The sequence below is a fragment of the Zonotrichia leucophrys genome, chromosome 3 (assembly GCF_028769735.1).
Source record: "Zonotrichia leucophrys gambelii isolate GWCS_2022_RI chromosome 3, RI_Zleu_2.0, whole genome shotgun sequence".
In the NCBI taxonomy this organism is placed as follows: Eukaryota; Metazoa; Chordata; class Aves; order Passeriformes; family Passerellidae; genus Zonotrichia; species Zonotrichia leucophrys.
This window is the reverse complement of record NC_088172.1, coordinates 56,989,292-57,016,780: the sequence shown is the minus strand read 5'-3', so window position 1 is coordinate 57,016,780 and position 27,489 is coordinate 56,989,292. Positions and strand designations below refer to the sequence as shown.

Sequence of the window (27,489 nt, the reverse complement as noted above, 5' to 3'; positions counted from 1 at the left end):
TCTTAACTCCATGTAACATTAAGACTTAGTTTATCTACAGCATTTTGAGAAAGACAAGCAAAGTAATCTTCCTGTATTAGAATGTCCTTGTTCTGGTAATTCAAGTATATTACTTTCATCCTTAACATTCTAGAGGTTAAGTGTGTAACTACCACTAAAACTAAGCTTGAGGGTTTGGGTTTTTTGAAAAACAAACCAAAAAGACAAAAAAAACCAAACCACAAAAAAAACCCCCCCCAAAAAAAAAAAAAAACAACAAAACAACAAAACAAAAAAAAAACCACCGAAAAAACCAACAACCAAAATCCCCTTAATATCTGCACTTCAGCTACAAAAATTCTTGCAGCACAATTATTAGAAATCAGTGTTGAAGAAAGTAAGATTCATTTCTCACACTCCTGGTATATATGAATTATATTTACCAATTCAGGTTTTAACATCTCTTGTTTTATTTTTTCAGGGATTTTGTGGTGTTTTGTTTCTCTCCCCCCACCTGGTCCTGCCCTACTCTCTCATTTTAACTTAAATGCTGTACATGTGAATGACTCACTCTTGCCGGATTACACACCCAGAGAGGCAAGCCCACACAGAGAAATTAAAGAGGCAATTCAAACAAACTGTAAAAAAAACCTGCTAAAAAAGAAGCTAGATTGATACTGCCATCAAATTAACCTAAGTGTTCTGCTGATGACTAAGCTATTAAAAAATACACTTGAAACTCACTGTAGTTTGTATATGCATATGTATTTCTTAGGCTACTAATGAAGCGTGATGATTTCACTGCTTAAGTGAAATTCTTGCTGCACCCTTGCAGGGTAAAATAAGAATCCAGGTTTATCACTATGTAAATGTGATTCTCATGAAATAACATACAATCAGCATTTTGCACAGCTGTTTGTACTTATACTGTGACTGGAAAACTACCCTTAAATACAATTCTTATAAAAAGGCAACAGAGAAGTAGTGATAAGTTTATAAAAAATGCTGCTCCAAGATTTTAGGTGTGCAGAGCTGTAAGTTTACTTCAGAATAAAACACAGACATAGGGGAGAATCAAAACTTTTAGAGTTGTACTTGACCATATATTTGGACAAAGCAGAATTACACTGCATATAACAAACAGTAAAATTTCTTAAAAGTTGTTACAAATATTTTACTTTCTACCTGTACGATCATTAACATAGTTTACTATATCATGATTTTTTTCTAAAGGCTTAAAACGAAAACAATCTCTCTAAACTACTTTCCAACAGTAAAATTTAAGTAAAATGCTTACATTCATTTGACAACAAAAAAACATATTAAAAATGTTGTGTGGGTGGTGCAAGAGCTGCTCTTTCAGCTACAATTTTCTTCCGGGTTATTCCTGTAGAAAGAAAGAAAATATTCTTGTTGTGAACTGTTAATAATCAACTCCAAAACCTTTAAAGTGATCCCTACATGCAGCCAATTACTTGGCATAGTACAAGATGAAGTACCTAATCTGCAATTCACTGAACAATTTACCTTTTCCTCTTTGCGTCTGTCCTTTTCTTCATTATTCTCAATTGTTTCTTCCTCATCTTCCACAATGCCGTCCCCTTGATATTTGTCATGCGTCCACTTGGGACTGCTACCTGACTTTTTGAAGTTAAAACGCCCTCTGCCACGCTGGAAAGTACCACGGCCTCTTCCTCTTTTGGCCCAATAATCCACACCATCATCTCTGTCATCATGCTACAATAACACCAGAAAAAGAGTAAGGTTAGACACCTCTTCAATGTACCCCATAATGTTAGTATGCTATAGCAAATGTATAAAACAAAGTAAATGTTAAAAAGTTCTCTTCAGATTGCAATTATTCTTAAAAGGCATAATGCTGTAACTAAAAACACAACACAACGGTTTGAAGAGCCCTTATGCACTGTGGGTCTACTTAAATGTTAGTAACAAATCACTTGTCTGTAATTTACACTCAGAATTAAGAATTACTAGTTTTGAGGGGAAAAAATTTAAAAGAAGCTATAGAAAAGTGCTAGGCTACTTTAGCACAAAGGGAGTTCTTTATACTTCGTAAGAAGAGGCAACTGAAGGCAGTTTTCAAAAATCTGCCCCACCAGCACAATGTAGGGCAAATTAAGTTCAAACTATTTAAGTCTAACATTACCAAACAATACTCGAGGCTGTCTGGTTTTGTTTGCTACCTTGCTACCAAATACAGCATTATATAATTAGGTATGTTCTCACAATCATTTTACACACTGCATGAAACCTACAAACCATTATTCAATATTAAAAAAAAAGTTTCTATTTACAATGGTGAGGTACACTTGTGTCAACACATGGTTTTTCTGAACTTGTGATTTGGAAAGAAGTCTGAACTATTAAACACGTATCATACCATACAATGCAGCTTAATTATACAGAAGTAGTTGAAGGGCAGCTGATTTAATTTAAAATATTTTTAGAAATTCACGTTTAATAGCTAAAATTGATTGTTCTAATATCATGAATAGATTATCACATCTCTGTTTACAGATCAGAAAAGTTTAGATATGTCTAGGAAGACAGAACTCCTTAAGTAATATCTGAATTGTGACTGCATTATTTCTTAGTTACCTGTTCATATATTTGTGACAAGCTATAATGCTACAGGAGAAGGTCTTCTCTTCATTACTTATCATCTTTTAATGATGAAACAATACCCTTCAAAGTTTGCATTGTTACAGAAATAACTGGAGCAGACACCACACATCCAGTGTACTGCACTACTTAGAGTGGTTACATCAAGGGTCCTCCTTTCATAATCCAGATGGGAGAAAGGCATCAAAATTGTGGTGATTTTCTTGTGACTATCACAGTACTCAGAGCAAAGAACTGCTCATAACAGAGTCTGTCTTATGAAAATCCACAAATACTGTCAGCTTTTCCTGATCTTTCACTTCTGTAGACTTCCAGACCAATCTAAGACAAATCTCAAATGTCATACAGATGTAAATCCAGGAAAACACAGCACAAGCCTTTCTGGTTTAAAGTTGGGTTTTAAAAATTTTCTCTGAACCTGCCTTCCTCCCCACTCCCTGATGAAATTTTTGGAGATAAATTCCATGTCAGGCCTCAGTTACTGCCAGCCTGCTGCAGAAAGATGAAAGATAAGCAGAACCAACCACTACAGCCACCCTGATACTCTCACAGTTACTCTTGTCCCTGTCCATACATGCATGCTACTTCTACACTTGTAGAAAGTTTGAAAAAAAAAAAAAAGCATGCATAAGACATCAATTTCTCCACACCCACCAAGAAGTATTTCTTGCTTTTTGGGGTATATTCAGGATCCCATTCCTCTTCCTTCGGTCTCTTCTGAAAAGTAGTATTTGAGTTGCTGGGACCAGTATTTGTTCCAGCAAAGACTCCTCTGGCTCTTCCTCTGCCCCTAATTCGAAACTGATTAACCAAGATGTCATTTAAATCATTTACATAACACCAAAAAGTAGAGTCAAGTTCTCTATTACTGAAAATACTTTCTGTGCTTAATTACAGTATCTGCAAGTGGAAAAACCATTTTCAAATTCACATATTACCTTAAGTAATATATTCAAGCATTCCTTTTGAAATAATGATTCTATTAAACTTAATTGAAACACATTTGAGTTCCTGGTGCAAGTTCACCCACAACCAATGAAAAGAAATTTGACTGCTAGTAAACCAGTGTGTTGGAACAAAAGGTCACAAGAAGCTTCTGAAGCTGTTCAGACAAAAAACCAGGAGGAAAGCTAGACTGAAACAGGGACAAAACTGTCAGGGGAAAAAGAAAGGTATTTATGGAGTCAATTGAATCATTTATGAAAAGGTGATTCTGGAATACATACTAACTGCAGTTTTCACAGGAGTATATCCACTGTGTGTTACTCAAGCATTCTTAACTGAAATTCAAGAAGGTACCTCAGGCCAAATTACATTTCAAATGAGTAAATTCCTTACTCAGGAAAAAGTCAATAGCATGTACTCTGCAGAGCAGCAATGCTTGAAGTGAAAAGGAGTGTTTTAAATATTCGTTATAATGAATTACTAAGGTTTTAAAATGCTAGGCTGGTGTCCTGGGTTGGCTCCATCATGCTTGTATCCCCAGTTGTCTCGTTCTGTTTCTGCTGGATGATAAGTGTTGCACCTTTAGGACTTGTCCCAGAGAGCGAAGGGGGAGAGAAGAAGCAGCAGTTTGTTTTCATACACGGCACTCACTCCTCCGCAGTCCTGCTCCTGACTGTGTTGTCTGCGGACGGACAGACAGCAGGACAGAGCTCTCTTTTGCTTTTAGTTAGTTTAGCTAGCGGAGGCAAAGAAGTTCCCTGGACTGTGGGATTTTTTCCCTTTTCTTTGGACCTGTTCAAACCTGCTCTGGACTGAACACGAGGGGAGCACCGGCAGCTGCACCTGGGGCCCACCAGGCCGGGCCTGGGCCGCGGCATTTCCAGCGCTGGAGGGACTGATCAGAGACTGAGTGAGGTGAGCTGCAACCCAGGGAGGGGACTTTTCTGAGTTTGTCATCTCTTTTGGAGCAGCAAGGGGTTTTATTGTTTAATATTGTTTGGGTTTTATTGTTTAATAAGCAGTTTTTTCCACTTTTCTCCAAGGAGGCTTTTTTTTCCCCGAACCGGTTGGGGGAGGGGCCAATTGAATCTGCTTTCTAGAGGAACCCCTTGGGGGGGGGGGTTCAGCTCCAAATTTGCCCTGAACCAGGACAGCTACAAAGTCTCTCACCAAAACCCATCCTTAACTCAGAATTCACTAAGTAGTAAGGTATACAGTTACCTCAGCATATAAATACTTAGCTTGTAGAAAATATTAAATGAGTTTATATCCTTCATTGAAGGGGAGAAGAAAGGTTAGTTGGGGAAGATAAGACTGCTAAAAACTAAGAGCACAATTTCCCAAAGTAGCCTACTTAAAAACACAGAACTGCATCGTCAGAGTAATAGTAAAAAATATGACTGGAAGCTAATTTATTTGTTAAAAATAAGCATGTTTCATAAACAGAGGTCAAAAATATATATAATTAATGAACTCAAAAGGTAAGTGTTACGCATACTTAGTTCCACAAAGCTCTGAAACTTCTAATGCAGAATTTATGCTGGACAGATTTAAAATTACTCAGAAATCCAACCAACTGTAAAACAATCTGCAGAAGCCTCATAAGACCTATCCAATACTCTGAGACTCTGGGAGAAAAAAAAAACTATCAAAAAATTGTTTGGAGAGTCATTTGGAAAGCGGTAGACTAACTGTACAAGGGAGGAAGTAAGGTATGCTTTCTTCATTTCCAACAGCTTTACAAAATTAGGGCACAACAAACAGTAACCTGGGGGAAGGGGCAGGGGGCAGACAGAATTATTAGAATTATGACAGGATTAAAAAAAGAGAAAAAAACAGGCATCAGCATTTCCTGGTATTCAGTCCTGTGACCAGATTCCCCTTAAGAAAAACATTTACAGTTCTCCTAACCATTTTATTAATGCTTCCCTGTACCAAATCATCCTTCAGGTAAAGAACTACAGGACATAAAATCTACTATGGTATTAACTTTATCAGCTTATTTATTAGAAAGACTACCACAAAAAAGACAAGTGTATATTTTCTATATAGAACTCACTTTAAACAGAGCTGCTACACATAATTCTTTCATATATGGATACTAAGGACATTGCCATTGAAAAATTCTAATTATCCTTATTTCTGTGTCCATATTTTAAAACTATTCATGATGCTTATGTATGGGAAGCCTAGAATCCAAGAGGATTGTGTACAAGCCAAAGTTAGAGAAAAACCATTGCTGACTTAACATTAGCTTGCTGGATAGGGAAGATGTTATATTCTCCAAGGCCTCCTGTTAGGAGAAAGATTTAAAGCCAAAGCATTTGATTTAGTCCAAAAGCAAAGCAGTAGTAACTGGAATGCAGCCACTATTAGTCGGTATTTACAAACACATTCCTACGCTACCTGGTCTGTGTTTTTTGATACCATCCAAGATTTATCCCTAAAGAGGAGATCTGAGTCAGCAGTTGGCCTATTTAGATTCACCTGCTCAGACACTTTGTTCCAAAAGCCTGTGTGTGACCATGTATGTTGTTAAGAAACATTAATTAACCTGTTATCACAGCATAGACCAAATTGGTAGTCACTAGCAATTAAATGAGTAGAAATCTATTAACTTTACAATTCCCATCTACCTCAATTGCATATGAAGTAGTACCTATCTCACAATACCTACAATCTGGTTTGATAAAGCAGGAAGGCTTCAATCAATTACAAGTTTTCTCCCACTAAATCTCCTTGACAGGAGATAGAGTTTTAAGCTCCCTTTTGTTTAACTTCTGTTTTGTTTGTGCCATTATTTTATACAGCTACAAATTGTGCTGATAGTCATATTTGATGCCTACACCATCCAGGGCTTTATATACTTACACCACATAGATCCATAGCATAACTATATAAAAATAAGAAGAAAGGAGGAATGATGCCCTTTGAGTGTTAGAAATTTAGAACTTTGCATTTTCCTCTAGGTAGCTGTAGTTTTTTAGATGGAGGATTCAAGCCTCAAGTATTGGTACATGCCACATGCATTTCAGACACCCTTATGTCTAGTTCAAAACTTATTTTTTGCATGATTAAACATTTATACTAAACATTGCACTTTAGCATTATTTAGTCTTCATTACAGGCTACATTAAGAAATTATTGTTGAAGTATGAAATTACTCCTACTTATTATGTAAAACAGTTTTTCCCAACCTACACAGAACTTGAACTTTTTTGTGTGTTAGCTGTGGTCTGGAGGTCTATTTTGCCATGTTGTTCAGGGGTGGGTGAGTGGTGTCTGTTTGTGGGTTGTTTTGGGTTTGTTTTTTTTTGGTTTGGGCTGTATGGTGTTTTTAAGTGCTCCCTATCTTTTTCAAGGCCTTCTTTATTGATTCCTAGTTTTTCCAAATGCATCTACACTTCCCAATTATACATCAATAATTACATTACCATGGAATCTGAAAGTTTAAGATTTTTCTGAAGACTAGTGTGGTCAATATGCCACTTTCCAAATCACAATGCTTAAATACATTCCAGAGGTAGATCAATGAACTCTCATGCTCAGTGGCTAGTCCAAGCCAAAGAAACACAAAAATAACAAGTATACCATCTCCTCAATACAGCTGTTTCAAGGTTGACACTTATTTTTAATTACGTGCCATTCTCTATATAAAAAGTTGCAGGTATTACACACAAAGGAGTGCAAAACCAAACCCAACATGAGAGGGAAAAACAGAAGGTGCAGGGAGCTAAGGGCTATCAGGACCCAAGACTTAAAATTTACAGAACAGTAAATTTCCAGGTCCTGTTAGGAAGCAGCATTATAAAAGAAGAGCAAGGAATAATCCTGTTTCCCCAGACCCTTATGCTAGGATCTGTGATGTCATGCTAATGCGTATTTACAGATCATTCAAGTGCTACTGGTGAGTGCTGGGGAAAAACAAAAGACTCAATGTTTCAGGTTTGGTATATCGTATAAAGACCTAAAGTCTAGCCTAACATGAATCACTCCAACACTCCCTCATTTACTTTGTTCCGCTATTGCCATTGGTGAACGGTTTGGGGGAAGAATAGGAGAAAAACTTACAAAGGTGCCTCTTGGCCTGTTGACTCCTGCAAAACCAGAGTATTCTTTCTGTTCATGGTGGGTTTTGAACTCTTCATCTCTTTCCTTCTTGCAATCCTTTTCTTCTCGAGAACTGGATGAGGAAGAAGATGGGGAGGAAGATGGGGAGGACCGAGCACGGTCTTGGTCTCTTTTTTGTTTACTGAAAAATAAAAAAATATACTATGTGCTATTTTAAACGTACTAGATAGCCTGTAACATGCTACACTAAACCGGGTCTCTATTTTATGAAAAACTAACCCCCTTCTGGTTATAAAGTCACACGTTACATATCTGAGATATTAAGGCGAAGGATATTTCCACTTTCCAGCCTCCTCTGACACATTTAAGTGCACTAAACGCATATTATTGCTGGTGAGTTGGAAAGCAGCAGTCTGCAAACTGTAAGACACAACTTTTCTAGATTCTGATGCCATGAAGAGATGCTGTTACTTTTAAGATCTGCCTTTCTTCTGAGGCAGAAAAACAGAAATTATAGGGAAAAACCCCTTAAGGTAAAGCTTTACAGTAACTTGACACAGTTCAGTTTGCACACTGTTGAGAGGTATGGTATGGGCTTCCCTACATAAATGGCTGTAGGGAAATTAGCCAGTGGAAAAAAATGTGGATACCAAAGTCAAAGTAAATGGGAAACAGGAAGTGTAAGTAAAAATTCACTTTATATATATACAATACAAAGCAGGGAAAAATTCCTACAGCAAAACTTTTAGTAACCCCATAGTGGTATTAATTTGACCCAATTTACAAGATTTTAGCATTCTATTCAAAGAAAGGTCATACCTGAAGTAACTCTTACCACTTCTACACAGTATCCACTGAGATATGCTAATATTTTTTTCTTAAAACAGCCCACTGGCTTTAGACAAATTTAGAAATTCCCCTTCTCACCCATGTTAAAACCTAAGTATCAGTAAAATTCTCATACTCTGGGTGTTATGAGTTGAAAAAGTGCGGAATCAAGCATAACGAACCAAAGTTCTTACACAAACTGTTTATAGAAATGTACTGCATTGAAGTCCAACCTCCTGATGTAGCCTGGATAATAGGACAGATTAATTTGTCATTTTTTTTTTCAGTGTTAGCTTGCTATTCCAAAGTTTTTGTCCTCATCCACCATAAGCCGTGTAAAAGACAGATAATACATATTTGCTGTAAAACAAATAATTTTAATTGTTTAAAATTAAATGATCCATTATACATTGAAAATTGAAAGCAATTAAGCTTACAATTACAAAAGGCTAATTAGAAGCTAAAATCCTCTATAGGGACATCAAATATTTACCTGTCATCTTTGTAAGATTTGTAATCCTTGTAATCTTTTGGAGTTTTCTCTTGCTTTCTTGACCCACTGGATTCCCTGGAACCCTTTGAGTCCCCTCGCTCCTTACTTCGTTCTTTTCTACGTCGGTCAATGTCATGCCGAAGATCAGCAGAATCACATCTTAATTTTTTATCTCCCTGTAAACAAATGTATATTTTGCAACAAATATTGAAATACAAAACCAAGAGAATCTCAGTGAAAAGGCAAGCTGTGCATCAATTAAAATATAAAAAGATAGAATTTACCTATTTTTCAACAAACTTCAGCACACAAATTGACTTTGCCCTTTACATGAAATGGCCACATGTAAAAAAAGAACAGCTAGGAATTTCAGTTTCAAACAAGCATTCCCATCAAGCCAATTGGTGTCTAGTTTTTGATGATACAGACCACAACAATACATGATTTGAACAGATAATTAAGTATTTATTTCTTCTGGTGAATTGTTTTTAAACAGAGCACAACCACCTTTGTAGTTCAACCACACTACTCACTGACCATCCTGGTATTTCCCTCTGCCCCAAATCTATTCTTTGTCCTTGGTCAAAAAACATGCAAGAGGAAAGGAAGCATAGCAAAAGACTTGACCTTATGTACCATTTCATTAATATAGCAAAATCACACTACATAAACCAGTTTCTTGATAACATGTTTGACTCAAAAGAAAAAAAAATCTAAATGCAAGTACTCTAGGAACAATACAATTTTGTATTTTTATACAGAAAACCAGAGATGAAGTTGAGATTTAAAAGGAGACTAAGTTTAGAAGCACAGATAGGACATTTACTTAGAACCTACTTTTTGACTTTCTTCCTTAAAGACTCTCTCTTCACCTGTTAAACGGGTATGCTTCCTCAGGGTACTTGGAGAGATGTCAATCCTCCTAAATGTAAAATAAAAGCAGTTTCTTGCCATACATGTACATGACTGATAACAGCCTCAAACATTTCAACAGAAAACTGACAAACCAGGCATTTTTGCAGTAGAATAAACTTTCTGGATTATTAAACCTCACCATCAGAATACAGAAGCAGACTAAAAATGAAAAACTGGAATTCTGTTCTGTGTGAAGTATGCTAAAAAACACAAATACAGAAAACAGGCAGACTGATGTTTCACATTTTAAGTATAGCTTGGAAGACAGAAAAAATGTTTAATTATTTATTTCAAAAGGACCAGTATATGTAGCCAGTTGAAAGCCCACCCACTCCAAGAAACCATTAACACTATGATAGTTTGCTGTAAAGTCAAAAGTTCTAAACAAGAAAAATTGTGAAGTTAGATACTGTATCCTCACATGCAACACAAATATAGTACACTGCATCATAAAACTAGAGCACATGATCAGACACTACATCTGCATGCCTACCTTCTTACCTTTGAGATTCTCAGATTTTTCAAAAAACTGCTGTAAATTAACACACACAAAAACTAAAGTAGTATGAGATGGAACATTTCACACTGAAGAAGAAAGATGCATGTACAGGGCTTCTTTTCATCTTCAAGACATATGCCCCTCAATATTTGAGCACTGCATGTGAGAAAAGTAAATATATCCCAAATGAGATACAGAGGTAGAGAAGACATCTGTCACAAAACCACAGATGAAGCCAGACCTGACTCAGATGAGTTCTCTTTTACAGAAGGTTTTTTTTTTTTTTTTGTACTTTGTAATTATACAAATTATCTCATCCAGATTAGAAAAAGTATTTTGGGTTCTCAAAATAAATATTAGAAGACATTATTTGAAACACAAAGCATCTGCATGTGCAGTTAACATATACCTATGTATTTCTGGGCTCTTTTGTCGGGTGCAGTGCTCCTCAGTTGCTTTTTGATACGCAGTGAACCTCTCATTTAGGGTCATTCCAGCCGACTTGAAGTATTGCTCTGTTGGTTACAATAGAAAAAACACTGTTTCATTAGTTTCATTCAACTGCCACATATTTCATTCCTGACAGAAAGGCAAGTAGCAGGCAAAACCCACAGTACTTTCAATAAATTTATCAGGACAAGCAAATATGGCGTTTTCCCTATTTTTACACACACTGTAACCTGAGAAAATAACAGCGCACAGCATCACTGCAAGTCTACGTATACGTAGTCATGATTGTATCACATCTAATTCAAGCACCATTTACTGACTGGACTTGCTCATTTTCAGTGACATTTTCCTCTAATGACAAAGAGCAATTTCTTAAACTGTTATTTTATATTTTGCCCACAAGAGAAAGTGAAATTACTTTTGAGTCCTAAATATTTGCAGCAAGTACACCTTACCATTCATCTCATCTCTAACTTAAAATAAGAATTAGTGCAAACATTTAAGAAATGTGCGCTTCAATAACTACATGAATGACCTAACAACTCTTTTCTTAAAGGAATACAATTTCTTGATTGGGTGATGATAAACGATACAATTAACACACCTATGCATAAATAAATTTATTTAAGCATCTGGCATCTTGGCAAACTTGACAACTTCTCTGACAAATTTTCTCCTTCCTTCAGAGACAGTTAAATTAGCCACAGCAAAACTCAGTTTTTAAACCAGCTCAACAAATGTGTTTAAATGTAATATAGAAATACATAAAAGTCATGAGCTATGAAATGTTACATATGAAGCAAGCTATCTGCTTAACAGGTCAACATACATCTGTATCAACTTACCGCCCGGCATCCAGCATTTGTCTCATAACCAACCATTAAAACTTGAAACGGCCACTACAAGGGTAGTGCCTCAATCATAATTCCATCAAACACAGGAATTTGAGCTAGTAATTCTGTTTTTATGCCATTTTTGCCAGGAAGACAGAAGGTTCAACTTTGCCTGTTTGGCATCTGTATCTTTCAACAGCTATTTTACTTTTGTAACATGGATTTTGCCATTTCAAAACACATTCCAGGACCTAGTTACAATGAAAAAGAAAACATCACTGGGCATTTTCAGCTCTACATTAATAAGGAGCTGTTCAGACTGGTCGCATCACACCAATAATGAACATAACTTCAGTTTGTCAAAAAAGTTACAAAAATTCTGATCACAGACCACAGTAAATCTGAAACTTAGAAGAGATGTTCTGCTTCCAAAACAACCATAACAGTACACATTCTAATAACTTGACCAGACAGGCTGTTAAATTTATAAGATATTCAACATAGAAAAATTTACAGAAAACGTCTATTCTGTGATCAACATGTGAGAGTTCTGCAAGTATTATTTTTACCTACAGCTACATATGTATGATATAAGCAAAAATTTACAGAAGCTCTCACTGGATTGAGTCTTTCTTTACAGATCAATAAACAGATATGTTCACAACAGATCATTATACACTAAACAGGTATCCCAATATTTTTTTTAACTAATACATTATCGTAGTCCATTATCATTGACTATTACTTTGTAAGCAATTCAATATGAAGGAAATAACTTGGCTTTAGTAATCTGAATTATGTCAACAAAATGGAGATTTTTAACTGAATTCAGCACATATTTCTAGCACACAAATCTCAACAATTTTAGAAGGTAATGCATCTTAAAAACAATGCTTACAGACAGGTTCATTGAAACTGGTACCTAATTAAGCAGTTCCACTTTTCCCTTCACTATGGTGATATGGCAAAGTTACTTTCATCAGTTTTGTACTATCTCAGTTACAACAGCAAGACAAAAGTCCAGTGAAATAAAGCAAATGCTATAGAAAAAAAAACATTTAAAGAATACTGTAGACATCCCCAGGGAATTTTAGGAATTATCTATTTTCCCATAAAAATACTTCAGAGGATATGACCTAAATGAAACATATCTACTTTGATGTGGTATGTTAAGGTCCAGGTTTGGATTTCAGCGGTTTTGGGGGAGGACTTCTGTTGTTGTATTAGTTTGTTGAGGGTTCTTCTTGGTGTTTATACAAAATAGTCACCACTGTTATATCAGAAAATAATTAGTGTATAACTCATTTAATGGAGGTTTATTTAGCCACTGCCAAGTTTGTGTAAGTGAAATTCCTGAAAATACTGTCATATAGGAATAAAACACATTATAACCATGAACTTTACTACCATTTAGAATAGAATTTTTCTTAAATCTTCCTGAGCGGAAAAAAAATCCCTTCTAATAAGAATCTGGAAATGACCTCTAGAATGCTTCAAAAGGAATGCCATTGTTATTTACAGTCCAAAGACATCTGTCAACCCACACCACAACATTTAATGTAAAATTGTATGGTAAACTCATTCCAATAAAATTAGAAAAACTGACCAGCGTATGTGTAAACTGCACTGCAGACATAGAACACCTGCTATTATACTCTACACTGCTTGTGGTTCTTTTGTCCTAGTTTCCGTGGCTTTTATTTTTCTAAGTATTTTCATGCATACCTCAACGGGAAGAAAGTCTGGGTAAATCACAACATTAGAAGAGATCTGAAATCTTCCTGTACTAGAAACAGCAAATGGACTTAAATGAACTTGTCAGCCACATATCTGGCACAATAAACTAAACACATACCTTTGACATGGTGAACCAAGGACACAATGTGCTGAATAAATGACTCTGATGTGCTTTTGCTGGCCTGTGGCAACTTAATGTGGTCAAAGATGGATCGGAACTCTTGCTCCTTCTTGACGGAATGGACAAGTGTGCTAGCAAGCAGCCTGTCTTTAGTCAAGGAAGCAGGTCTAAAATGCATCAACAACAAAGAGACACACAAAAGAAACCACTAGTTTAAATAAATACGAACGACACTGCAGGCAGGTGGAGAACCACACTGTAAAGTGGAATCATTTACCTATTGGAATCATCAAGGGGTACTGGTGCCATTTTGAGTTTAACTTCAGGACGATGGGAGTCACTGGCTATCATTTTGATCCTAAGTGGGCTCTCCTCTCTGAAGGTGGATTTTTCTCTCGCATCCAGATTCTTGTGTAGAGGAGGACTGTAATCAAAGAGTTCTTTGAGCTTTTCAGACTTTACCTGCTCAGGTGACTGAGTTTCTTTCTTCATCATTAGTCTCTCAGAACTCTTGTCTTCTTCCTTGTGCTTATCTTTTGTTGCACTAGGCCTTTCCACTACATAGCCAGTCTCTTTAAGCTTATAACTTTTCTCATCTCTAAATCCATCGCTCTCTCTATTGCCCTTGATTGATATTTTAGATTTGTATTTGGTTCCTTCCTCCTCAGCATTCCGATGAGATGCAGTAGGAAAATTTTTACCCTGATCTGCCAGGACAGATTTTCTGAACTGTCTGTAATCCTCTGTCTCCTCTGTGTCCTCCCCTTCAGAGTCATTAAACTTTTCCTTCCCAGTCTCTTTATCAATGAAAAAATCTAAAGTTTCCTGTTCCTCCCATTCCCTTTCTCCCTCTGTCCTCCCTTTTTCTGATCCTCTCTCCTTCTGGGCCTCCTTCTCCCTGGTATTACCCCTATCAAGCAGGTATACTCTAGACTCTTCATCTGTGTACCTGTGGATAGCAAAGAAGAAACTGGTAACTCTGGATTGCATTCATTCCAGTTCACTTGCATTCCCCTTTTGTGTCAATTCCACACCAAGAAGAAGATGAAAATACATTCCTCCGAGCAATTAACTTTAGCATGCAATGCTTGGCACATCATTAACACTGCCATCCACTGTCACATATGCACTACTGGAGGCATCTGAAGAATATAATGCCTTTCTGCAGAATGCCTAGAAATTTACTTGCTTGTTTTCTTAATCAGTACCCAGTTTCACATTCTCTCTCATTACACTAGTAATTTTTTCCATCCAATTCACATGGTTTGAAAACTCAAGACCGCAATTCATTTTGCACTTCTTTTGCTGAAAGAGTTGAAGTAGTAGCATAAAAAAAGTGAATTATTTTCAAGATCCTGCACATTACTAAGATAATTCCACAATCTGGCATGGGCTTAGTACATTCACTATATTGTGTTCAAGCAGGGAATCATTAGAAGGCAGCTCTCCTAAACACAGAAACACACCAAGTAATTATTTCAGCCACTGCCTTATCTGTATGCTATGTTCACACAGATTCTAATACTTTCACCAACTCCAACACATCTGATGCAAGAGAAGTTGTATTTTTGATCTCCTAAGCAGTAACTTTTTTACATAATAAAGCACTGACTAGACAAATTAATTTAAAAGCTTACAATCAAGCCTATATAGCATAGGTACAACTTCTCTAACTTTTTGTAAGAAGTCCACTGAAACACCAGTCACATTCAAAAGGAACAGTCTAATGCCAGTAAGACTCTAACAACTTTCAAAAATTACTATTATGTCAAACTTTTTAAGAACAAATTGAAGAATTTTACCCTCATTGGAATATATACACTGAATTCTCTTCACATCAACAGCATTATATTCCTAGAATACCAACACCTACCCTCTTTGATAAGTAATGCAATTCAAGACATCACAGTTTTCATATCGCACAACATAATTAGACAATTGATGCTGTTTATGTCAACATAAAAAATTATTGCACAACATAGACATTTCTAGACTTCCAGAACACTTGCATTTCAAACTACATGAAGCTTTAAAATTCTGAAATACCTGAACAGAGTTCACTATCAAGCCAGCAAGTCTGATGCACTATTCCAATTAAGATTTTTCTTAACAGTAAAAAATTGAGTACAAGATAAACCATAGAGGAAAAGCACAAACCAATTCCTCTTTAAGGATACATGTCCCTATCTCTATCACCCAAATTTCAAGGCCTTGAAGCATCCTAGCAGGAGAAGGCATATATATCTTTCAAGCTCAATTCCAACCAGACTAGTATTACTAGCCTTCCATAATGCATTTTCCAAGGTTACGGTGATGATCTTGATGAAACTCTTAACAATATTTTTAAGAGGCAACAGTAGCCTTGTACCTTGGTTCTTACCTTTTCATAAACTTTCCACCTTTTGCAGTTTCCTGTTCACCACCCTCAGGATAAAATGACCGCACTCGAGCCTCCTCACGGGGGGCACTCTGTGATGGGATTGTCTTTGCAGGGCTTCTCCTCGAAGGGATATGGTGCAATGGGCTATTCTGAGAAGGACTATAGCGGCTAGAACCATTTCCAAGAGAACCAGAGCCAGATCTCTCAGGACTATGCTGAATGGAATGGGAATGCTGAGGTGTGTCCTTTGCTGAGTGGGCTGTGCTAAGCAGAGGGGCATCAGAGCAAGATGAACTCTGACTAGGTGGGGTGGCAATAGAAGGACTATGGGGTGACCTTGGACTGTTATCATACGCTGAAAGGCCAGGCCAAATGTCACCAGAAGCTGCTGATGATTTGTTAAAATCGTCAAGAGACTCCGATGGGTCGTGTTCAAATGTATCTTTCTGTTCATCTTGTGATTTATTTTTCAAGGGACTGTCTTGCAAAGGAGCCCCTTCAGTTTTCTTGGCCTGCTTTTCCAGAGACGCACGTCTTTTGGAAGAGACGGGTGATTTGCTGTATGGGGATGAAGAACGAGATGAAGAGGACCTCGGGGACCGGGAGGATCTGTAAGATCGACGAGACCTGCTCCGGGACCTCTGGGAAGACACCGACCTTCGTTTGGGACTTCTGGAACGGGAGCGGCCGCGCCGAGGGCTTCTGGAGTGTCTTCGGTTCCACACAGGCCTGTAGCCTCCTCGATGGTATCTACCGCCTCCTCCTTGGTAATACCCTCTGCCTCTTCCTCTGTAGCCATAGGGACGCCTCATTCCTCTGTTATTCCTGTAATCTCTGCGATAATCTCTAGAATAAACACGATCTCTGCTCCGAGATCGGGAATACGTCCTTGACCGAGACCTGGAGCTAAAATAAAAAACAAACGTTAACATTTTACAACTGGAAAATCTGAGGGGAAAAAAAAAAGTGCCTTGATGCAAAATGCTACATTTCTCAAAATGCACTCAGAAGGCAAAGGATGCAGACTCCCTGGTCTTTAAGTAACTTCTGCAATCTCTCTTTATTTATTTTTTCTGAAATAAATTAATTATAATAAACGTGTCTATTCCACTAAAGACTGTGAAACCTGGCATCACGTGGTTAAGACACTACCAGCCTCACTGGCCTCCCCAGACATTTTATCAGAGATCATCACCACCCTGGAACACAGCATTCAGTCGCTCAGCCACCACGGTTCACAGCCTGGAACAGGGAGTGACATGGCCGCCCCCCCCCAGTGTAATATCCCAGCCTGTGCATGGCAGCAGCTGAGACAGTAAAAACTCAACTGACCCACTCCTTATGGGAGATGGCAATGTCCACTAGTAAGTAAGATGAGGAAAACACTGGAGGCAATTGAGAAGACAACATACAGCAAAACTTATCTACTAAAGTCTTAAGTTACTTCAGATATAAAAAGTTTAGTAAGAAATAACAAATTACAGGGAAAGAGACTAGATGAAGAAAACATCATGTAAAGCAGAAGGGAAGAATCAAATGGGCCAGGAATCATGAAGAACCACTACCATTCTGAAGTGATCTTGAGATCCAGGAAGAGGGGGAGAAAAAAATTAAACAAAAATTACACTCAAAGCATAGTTCACCTACTGCCTAAAATGAAATAGGATTCCAGGCTCACTTCTGCAATAGCATCATGCAAGTGAAAAACATTTTATGCCTAAAAACTAATAATACCAAATCACCTATTCACGCAGTAAGACTTACCTGTATCTCTTTTTTCTTGAATGTGATCTGGATCTTGACCTAGAGCTGGACTGAGATCTGGACTTCGATCTTGACGAATGTGATCTAGAATTAGATCGACCCATTTTTGCTAGTAGATCTACTCCTTCCCAAAAGGAAAAGCAATGAGAGGAGGGAAAAAAATAGAAGTAACCATTTAGCATCCATGTAAATTATATAAATGAACAAAATTTGCATTTACTAAAATGACACTATTACAAAGTAGTACAGCATTTGCTAAACAGAAGAGCTTTGGAGACAGTGTAAGTACATTTATTAGTAAATTAAAAACTTAACCACATTTTAAAGGATTTAACGTTGCTGCAGTGCACACATTTTCTCTGAAAACATGAAGTGTAACAGTGAAAGGTTTTTTCTGGATTTAACTGCACACAGATCCTGTAGGAGAAAGGAAGCAGCAGAAAATGAAACATTTCTGCAAATTAAGGAAAGACTAATGTAATTCCGGACATCTTAATATATTGTAACAAAATTCTAGCTATTGTGTTGTTTATAGTTCTCTTGCATTTCCAATGCACTGTTCCTTCTCCAGGAGGAGTTCACAGTCCTCAACAATGCACCATTCACACGAGCAAAGAAAAAGCCCTAAAGTATTTGGTCTAGCAGCGGTTAATTTGACCCACAGGCATTATTTCTCTTAACTATATGTACTAAAGCTCACCCCTCTGATCTGAACTTCCACTGCTCAAGATGCCCATCCTGCATCTTTTTAGACTAACTTAGCTTTTTAACCTACATGTAAAATGCATGGCCAACTTAAAGATTTTAACAACTAGTTAAACAATATGGCTTGCAACAAGATTCAACACACTTCAGCACAAATTAAGCTATGAAAACTACAACTGATTATGAATCAATGACAATTAAAAGACAGTAATTCAGAATAAACTATCACGTCTTCCTATGTACAGTCATAATAGATATGTAGAATAAGTGCTAACCATAAAAAAATACACACCTTTTCCTTTTCTTTTCGGATCAGTGGCTAAAAATCCCCAATTTAATTAATAAAACCTTTGACCCATTACCATTTTCTTTTGAAATTGCCCAGCTTTAAAAAAAAACAAAAAACAAGTGTCACATTAGACAACCTGAATAAAAGCTATGAACAAGTAACTAGACATTTTCAGGCCTTTGAATGCTCAATTATAATTGTTTAATTATAAAATTAAAACAGAAATGGAAAAAATCAAACATTTACTGCTTGTATTGCAAACAGGCTTTAAAGCCTAAATTACCGTTAAAAAATACTAGCTCAACACAACAAGGACTTTCTCTTATATCATCTTTCTCATTACCTGGGTGGTATTTCAATTATGTAAGGACAAAAACAACATTAGAGTTTAATTTAAAGTTACCAAAATTACAGAGACTTTACACATATCTAAGAGAACCAAAAAGAGAAAAGCAGATGACCTTTCCTCCTATCAAGTGGTTCCTCCTGCCCCCCATGACTTTCCCCATGAGAGTTTGCATGGCCTAAGAGATGTAACCTCATCTGAAACCAGCCCAGCAAAAACTGAATTTAAACCAGACTTCCACATAACTCAGAAAAAACTATTTACCTTGGCGAAGAAGAGTATGTTGAATGCTCTTTTTTACTGACTCCTTCCACTAAAGAGCAAATTTGCAGAACCTACACTCTGAAGATATTTTCTAATTCATTGAGTTCAATTAAGTTGATGGAAAACGCCTTGCAATCACTTAGGACGAATACACACAGGCAACATAAATTTAGACCTTTTAAACTATTTAAGACATGCCAATTTTCCAAGAGTGACAGAAAAGAAAACCTGGTGGGGTTTTATCTGTTGCAAGTAATTATCAAACATCAGATGCACAATGTTTATAATATAACTCAATCTCAGCTTTAAATTATTTGCATTCTATGTACGACAAGTACAGTTGATCTTTACAAGACCGTTTTATATACTGTAGCTTCTTACTGCAAGCATAAAATATAGGAAAGCAAAATAAGATTTTATTTTCAATTGCTGAGTTCAATCAGAACATTTAAAAAGGACTTTAATTAAACTTACCTCAAACTGTTAGTTGATATCAATGAAGAAATTATTTCAAAACTCTGTATTTGTGCTTTCAGCAATACTGAGTCCTATGGAACAAAAAGTGAGACTGTCAAAGACACACACATTTGCTAAAAGGAAGCACCTTTTTGCTTAAACGGGTTCAAACAATAACCTCATGAGAAGACAATACATAACAAATAGCAAATTTACTCTTGGACTCAGTGATGCTGCACGCTACGACTGGAGCAGCTCAAGAGCCAGCCACTGCCAAAAGTGGCAAATCCCTTTCCATCCATGATCACTCCCTCCTCAGCCTTGGTAACAGGGCTGTGCAACACATTATCCTCACCTTCAGAGCGGCCCTGACAGCCTGCAGGTCCTCCAGTGACCAGCTCTTGATACCTAGAAACCACTTTCATTTAACTAGGTTATCCAAGTGGTTAATGAAGGGCCAAACTGAGCTGGATTATGGAGCAAATAACAGCATGCAGCCAGAAAGAGGGAGGCAAAAAGGACAGTGGCAAACTTTTAGACCAGTTTGAACTCCAGCACACAGCTCTGCACTTCACTAGAGCTATCATACTGGAAAAAAAAAAGGGGATGAGAACTCAGGCCAACAGTGCAAGCTTTATGTTTAGGTTTCTCTTGCAATATTTATAGAAGCATTACTCTAGTATAACTTCTTGTTTAAAATGCATACATATATAATTTCACCTAAAGAGCGAATGTCTTCGAGAACCAGCTCTTTTACAGGTATGCAGAACGGGAGCATAACTATAAGAACAAAGCCAGTCCCTAATGTATGAATTCTTCACTGGCCTCAGTTTGTAATTCCCTCCAAGCCTTAAGACTATGGACATTTGTAGTCCAACTCAACATTAAGCACATTTTTAAATTCCACTCAAGCAACAAAACAGGGATTTTATCCCAGTTTGCTATAGACAGTCTGGATCTTCAGAAATTCTGCAGCTCAACAATTCAATTCATTAAATCCAAAGGCATAATACATTGACTGCTCCTAAAGAACACTTCCACACTCGTTCATAGGTGTTTTCTTCATCTAAAAGAAGAAATGTAGCATTTGTGCTCATAAACACTGCTTTCAAAAGTCCACTTACCATTCACTAGTAGTGACCAAGATATTTCCAATTTCTACAAAATATATGCTTTATTAAGATTAAGTTTTTACTTCTCATCATCAGCAAGCATGAGTCTCCGAAGGAGCACAGTAGTGTATCGGACCATGTCAGATTTTGTCTAGACAAAAGGCGAGATGGTATTAGCCAGTAAAGGGTAACGAAGGCATTCAGAAGTCTAGTACAGAAAAAGCAACAAAACTTCAAGTTCAGGCTAAGATTTTAAATGAATACTTATATAATCTAGATTTCTGACTTAAACTGGTGCTAGCTGAAATCCCAAATCCTAATTTAGACAAGTCTTTAGATCCTGGGGATATGGAACAAGATAGCTGCTTCACTTTTAGGATCTTAAATTACCATAGCTTAAACTGTGGTAGTGAGTTTTTCAGTCTTAGAAATCTTTTCCAGCAACTGGCAAAGGTGAAAAGTAGCCATACTTCTGTTTTTAAACAGCACATTAGCTATAACACATCCAACCCTGGCAGCTAAAACATACCTGCTACCCTTTTCCCATTTAAGTTTTTTAAGAAGAGTATGGATATAACATTAAAAAACAAAACCAAAAACTTTGATTAAAAAGCCTTAAATACTGAATAAAAAACATTTAACTATTTGCAGCTTTTGTTTCAATTTAGCTGTAATAGGTAAAACCTTGACACATAAGACGCACTTATCCAAACAACACTGATACTTAAGAACAGAAGTGAAAAGACTACATACATAGCTGAGGTTTTTTTGGTCCATGTAAATATTCTCAAAATATGCAAGAATCTAAAGTTTTATTAACCTTTATTAAAGCTCATTTAGAAAAGAACTGAGGTAGTACCAGGAGTATGTAGGAAACAGCTGTCTGTGACAGTCAGCCCCACACGCTGCACACCTCCACAGAAGAGCACCCGCCCTCAAAGCACCACAGCTACAACATCCTGGCTCCCAGCGGCAAAGGAAATCCCCCACAGCCTCTTCCTGCCCATGGCCAGGCTGCAGCGGCTCCACCACATCAAGGAAGGGCACAGTAAAGGGCAATGACAAAGAAGCCCTAAGCATTATTTGTTGCTCTCAGAAGAGACCCACACTCTGCCAAACGTGTGCATCAACAATGTGAAAAGGTGCCGTCACTGTCACCCAGCATTTTTAAGAGAGGACCACATCTGCTAGGAACAGGGCCTGTGCCTGAAACCCCAGGGCTCTAGTCCACACTAGAGCCTTTTCCCTCTTTTTCCTCACTTTCCACCCTAAATAATTGAAAGGAGATGCCTGGCCCTCAACCATTTCACTGCCATGTTAAAAAAAATTCTGGATTTTACAAAGGAAGCTGCTGCAGCTCCACAGAATAATGTGGCTCTGCTAGTTTAAAGAAACTGCCCCATCTCTGCTATCCTGTATTTCCTCGTATTCCTGATGATCTTTCCTATGCCAGTCTAAGTATTTCTGCACCCACATACTGGATCACTTTCAATACAACTTTTTTTTTAATATGGTTCATTACACAGCCCACAAACACTTGGGCCAACACAGGGAAATTGAAACAGCAGCTGGGCAGAACTGCTTCTTTTGGCAGCACCGCAAACTTAAAGCTTCCCTGAACCCAGCCTGGCATAGCCTCAAGAAGCAACAAACCTGGTGGTATTTAAGATTTTTAACAATACTTTTAAAAATAAAAACCAAAGCACCAACAAACCCCACCAGCAAACAAAAAACCTCACCATAATAAACACACACATATAATGTCAAAATAAGGAAAACCAAACACACCCAAACAACCAAGACTTAACACAGAAACCACGTTTTCTGAAAATTGGCTAGTCCATCATCTGTCAGTAATTGAATCACATCCAGATAAGTTTCTTAATGAAAAAAACAACAGGATGTCTTCTTCTATGGGTGTCTTCAATCAGTCTTGGCCAGCAAGTGCAACCATCAAGCAAAAAGAAGATATACAACACAACTGGGCTTATCCCATCACAAGCAACACAATAAGAAGGAAGTAAGTGACACTGTCAGCATTTGCTATGTTTAATAAAAAATAAGAAGTACAAGGAAAATGGTAACCAATTCCTTTTATATAATATTTTTAGGAGTCTTCACTACACCAGTGGTGTTGGAGTTTTGTCAGAGTGCACAGACTATGGATACAACACATCTCTTAGGCTGTTTAACAAGTTGTACATCACATGTCAGTTTAAGACATTTTCAGACAGTTCTACCCACTTACACTAGCAAAACACTGCTCCCTCTTAGATCCATTGTTTTAGCTACCCTTCCTTTATAGCTATCTTGTAGTCTGCATTTCTCTTGCTTAAACATTATTTGAGAGCTGTCAGGTAGATTTAAATAAAAATCTTGTCGAAGTAATTCACGAGCTATTGCCAAAATGAGCTTTCATTCAGAGATTCAGGCTTCAAAAGACGGGATGATTATACAACCATGACAACACAAAAGGGGATAGGACAGTCTTCATAAAATTCCACAGAATTTGTAGTAGTTTCTCATAATACACCCACAGAAATAAATAAAGTCAGTCTTAATGAGACAACACTGTAAGTCATCTATTCAGTGCTTGCACATCTGCTGTGCTTTCTTATCCACTCTCTACCCCCCTTTTTTTTTAATGTCCACAACTCTAGCAGGGCCCATCATACATAAGAATAGAATGCATTTTATAGTCACTTAAATCCATCCTACTTACATCATCGGTGACTTGGATGCCTTCAAAACCTAAAATTCCATGGCAAATATGCCCAAACTACTATATACAAACAAGAGGTGGGAAGCACTACTTCACTATTCCATTTAATATGCTGGAAATACAATGCAAACAGTAAAACATACTAAGGCCTTCTTCTCCCCCAACTCGTTAATTTCTATACAGAAAATAACACAAAATATTTCTAAATTAAGTCAAAAACCAGCATCCTAGTAACAGCAAAATCACCTCTGCAAAACCATCATATGATTGTTAGCTGTCTTTTATGTAATACTAATGGCAAACAAAACCATGTTTCTCCTCTAAAAAAACAAAGAAACCGAAGTGACTGAGAAATGGGTGCATACACAAAAAGGAATTAGCACGCTGTTGGACACATACTGTTTTGGACAGCCTTTGTTATTTCTGTGTGTGTGTTTTACACACTGTGTTTTCACACGCCCTTACACCACGCTCTCCCCAGTCTCTGCTATGAACTACACGAACTGCTGCTGCAGAAAAGACAATCCTCCTGCCCTCATCTGTTCCAAGACTGACGCCCTCAGAGGTGCTTGGTGGGCTGCAGCAGTGCTCCATAAGAAAACTACTCTGGACAAAAGCTGCCTTTTCAGGCACATCACCTCCCAGATCCCATTTACCACAAAGCTGCACGAGGCCAGTGCCGGCACAATGAACAAGCAAGCAACGCGCTTTTCGGAATACCTTTGGGAGAAACTCTCACACTGACAAACAGAGCACTTTCTTCACACCTACCTCTGCTACCTGTAAACAAACCGCAAATGTTCTTGGGCATTCCACAAACCCCTACAGCACTGCCTCTTCTTGACACCCAGCCTGAATATAATCCATCCAAATATCTGCACCCTAGCTCCAAACTAGGAGCTGATTTTTTTCTAGGTTTCTACGACCACTTCAAGTTTTCTGCATTCTCAATGCGAACAGGCTCTTCTTCATGGTACGTGCTCCTACCTCCTACCCCCAGGATTCTGCCAGCCTCAGCCCTCACCTGAGAACTTGCTCCACACAGGTTTTGCACGCTAAAGCCTTGCTCAGCAAAGAGGCATTCCAGCTCCAAGCACCGATATATGTAACACACGGAACTTCGTCTGGCCATTCAGCACAGCCTGTCACTCAACATCGAAAGCGACAAGTGGGAGGATGCAATTCCTACTTTCCCTGACACAAGACAGATGTATGCCTGGAGGACACCTCAGCGCCAAAGCCATTACCCCGTCCTCATTCTTCCCTACTTTTGTCCAAAACGACATGATTATCAGAGAGGAGGACGAGGAGGAGGGAGGAGAAAGCAGCTAGACAGCATTTTCCTGCAATTCCACGCTGTTTAACTAATCCCTCCCACACCAAGAACAACTATTCTAAGTGATATTTTTATACACTTGCATTGCTTAAGCAGTGACTACTCGCAGTCAGGAGCACCTTTGTTTTGCATGCCCTCACGTCTTTCTGTAGTAAGATTTAACTGTTCCTCTGAGGACAAAACTTTGATCTCCGAGATAAACAAGTGATGGGTTGTACTGACTTCGTAAAGGATCAACATGACACACAAAACAAGAACCTGATTTTCATAGAATTAAAGGCGAAAAGTAGGAGGTTTACAAAGCAAAGGGGAAATAACGGGAATGATCCTGCAATGGTTGCATAGTACAGTACAATCAAGACGGGCAACACAATAGTCCCTTTCAGCGAGGGGCATAAACCCCGCTGCGGTCCCTCACGGGGCTTTGCGGGCATCTGCAATCAGGGCAGGAAAGGCGCAGGGAGGCGTGGGGCACCTCAGGCACAAGCGCCTGAACCACAGCCATGCCCGAAGGGAAGTTCCTCCACCGACCGTCAAGGCTGATCCAATACCGGGAACCATCCTTTCTCTCCGGCACCGTTTCCCTCCTCCGCGTCACACCCACACTGATAACGGGGAAATTTAACACTCCCGTAACCAGCGCCGTACAACCACATCCCCTCGGGCCTTCCTGCCTCCCCGGGGAGGCCCAAAGCCAAAGGCCGCGCACCCGGGGCCGGCCGGCCCCCCATTCCCCACATACCCCGACACCCCCATCCCGCCAGGCTTCCAGGAGCTCCCAGGCAGCTCCGCTGCCGCCTCCCGCCGCCCTTTCCCCTTCTACCTTCGCTTCCCGGGGCGCAGGGAGGAACGGCACCGGCTCGGTCCGGCTCCCGCGGGAAGCGGGGGCCCGCGTCAGGGCGGTGACGGAGACCGCTCGTTCCCGTCCCGTTCCGTCGGCTGGCGCGGGATAATCGGGATAATCGGGATAATGGCTGCGGAGCGCCGAGGTCACGCGGCGCGGGAAGGCGGGACGGCGCGGCGCGCGAGCACCGCGCGCTGGGGGGCGGGGCAGGGCCGGGCTGCTCCCCCTCAGGCTCCCCCCGCCATCTTCCCCCCAACCAGGGGCCACCGCCCCGCCAAGCCTCCACGCAGCCCCTCTACCTCCGCCCTCCTCTCACCTGGCGGGCGGAACTCCCGGCGGCCCCGCTCCCTTACGGCAACCGGGCGGCCATTTTCCGTCTCGTCGGAGGAAAAGACGTGAAGCCCGCGGGGAAAAGCAAAAACCACCGGGAGGGGCGCGGGGGGCAGCCGCCGCCGCCGCCGAATCGTCACTTCCGCTCTGGGCGGGGAAGCGCCAGCCCCGCGCTCAACGCCCGAGCGCCATCTTGGTTTCGGGTACCCGTCCGCAAGCAAGATGGCGGCTGGCGGCCGCTCGCCCCCGCCAGGCTGTGTGCCTGCCCCACGCCCGGGGGCCCCGGGTCCCGCTCGCCGCAGCCTCAGCTCTCCGCGCACCGCCGCGGCTAAAAGCTGTCTCCTTGTATGCTCTTGTTCCTCAAAGGGCGGCGAGAGCGCAGGGTCCCGCCCGCCGTTGCCTGGTTACCTGTGGGGCGGGGAGCGCATCCACGCGCGGGAGTCGCTCTGCCGGGGCTGTGTGCGGAGCGCGGCCCGGCGCACGCAGCGGCTCTGATCCAGCGACGTTGGGAGATGGCGGTGCCGCGGCGCTTTACTGCAGCACCTTTTGCAGCAGGCGGCCGTCGCTTGGTTGCGATACAGCAGCGCCACGTTGGGGGAAAGCGCGCCCGAGAGGCTTCTGTATAACCACAAAGGTGCAGCCGAGGGCTGCGAGTGAGCAGCCTTTGCCTGATGCACGAAGCGGTGTGTGTACGCTGGCCAAGTGCTACAATTCACGGAATCACAGAGTACTCTAAGTTAGAAGGGACCCATTTCGAGTCTAACTCTTAGCCGTGCGCAAGGACAGCCCGAAGAATCACACCGTTCACTTGAGAGCATTGATGAGTAATTCACACTTCTTGAATCTTACACAGCTGATTTATTTTTAGAAGGCTATTGTCCATTATTTTTTGAGGCAAGAAACTTAAAACAACCCGCTACAAAAAAAAAAAAAAAAAAGCAATGCCATTTTAACATGAATTTTGCATTTTGTGAATTCTGGGGGCAATGACTGGGAGGCAGCCAACCAAAAAGTAACTGGTGGAAGAAAAAGGCATGGAAGATGAGAAGCAGACATAATCCCCAAATGCTGGTTTGCTGTTCCATGTGTAGGCAAAGTGATGCACTGGTTAGGTCTGTTTATTGTGGCTATTAAGTTTTTTGAAATGTAGCCTTCTATGGAGGCAGCAACCAGTGAGTAGTTGGTGCTGAAATAAAAACTGGTTAACTGATGGACAGTCTGGCCTACAGAGATTTGCTTGCAAATCCCTCTCTCCTTGTAAGGTTTTCCTTTCTGTAGGGATAGGGGTAACGAATCTGTACCTCAAGTGCAGCACACACAAGTGCAGCTTTTGCTGTAACCAGCAATAAGGCACTTTTAATGAAGAGGCTCTTTGAGCTGTGATAAGGAACCTGTGAGGCAAGACAGTTTGCCAGGGCCTATAAGGT

At 39.6% G+C, this 27,489-nt stretch overlaps 1 protein-coding gene across 20 annotated transcripts; it reads right to left on the bottom strand.

Moving 5' to 3' along the window:
- Positions 1 to 967: 967 nt before the first annotated feature.
- Positions 968 to 26,598, bottom strand: BCLAF1 (BCL2 associated transcription factor 1). 20 transcript variants are annotated; one of them, XM_064708377.1, is made up of 14 exons: positions 26,471 to 26,598; positions 19,737 to 19,810; positions 18,656 to 18,748; positions 17,659 to 17,776; positions 15,895 to 16,800; positions 13,792 to 13,938; positions 13,512 to 13,681; positions 10,783 to 10,888; positions 9,797 to 9,881; positions 8,960 to 9,135; positions 7,639 to 7,819; positions 3,277 to 3,423; positions 1,507 to 1,716; positions 968 to 1,366 (listed from the first exon to the last, which is right to left on the bottom strand). In XM_064708377.1, the coding sequence occupies exons 4-14, from the start codon at positions 17,760 to 17,762 to the stop codon at positions 1,361 to 1,363; spliced, it is 2,238 nt and encodes a 745-aa protein (XP_064564447.1). In that variant the 5' UTR covers positions 17,763 to 17,776; positions 18,656 to 18,748; positions 19,737 to 19,810; positions 26,471 to 26,598; the 3' UTR covers positions 968 to 1,360. The 20 variants fall into 20 exon arrangements, 19 of the variants coding, with proteins under 19 accessions (XP_064564447.1, XP_064564436.1, XP_064564446.1 ...); XM_064708366.1 differs by lacking the exon at positions 26,471 to 26,598 and adding an exon at positions 26,049 to 26,176 and having other exon boundaries at positions 13,792 to 14,463; positions 17,659 to 17,782; XM_064708376.1 differs by lacking the exon at positions 26,471 to 26,598 and adding an exon at positions 26,049 to 26,176 and having other exon boundaries at positions 17,659 to 17,782.
- Between the last annotated feature and the right edge of the window lie 891 nt (positions 26,599 to 27,489).

Excerpts from the sequence above, each read along its gene's own strand:
- BCLAF1 (XM_064708361.1), bottom strand. The coding sequence starts at position 17,762 with ATGGGTCGATCTAATTCTAGATCACATTCGTCAAGATCGAAGTCCAGA. Across the intron at positions 16,801-17,658 it reads TCAAGAAAAAAGAGATACAG|CTCCAGGTCTCGGTCAAGGA; the intron begins GTAAGTCTTACT and ends TTTTTATTTTAG. Across the intron at positions 13,682-13,791 it reads CCCCTTGATGATTCCAATAG|ACCTGCTTCCTTGACTAAAG; the intron begins GTAAATGATTCC and ends GATGCATTTTAG.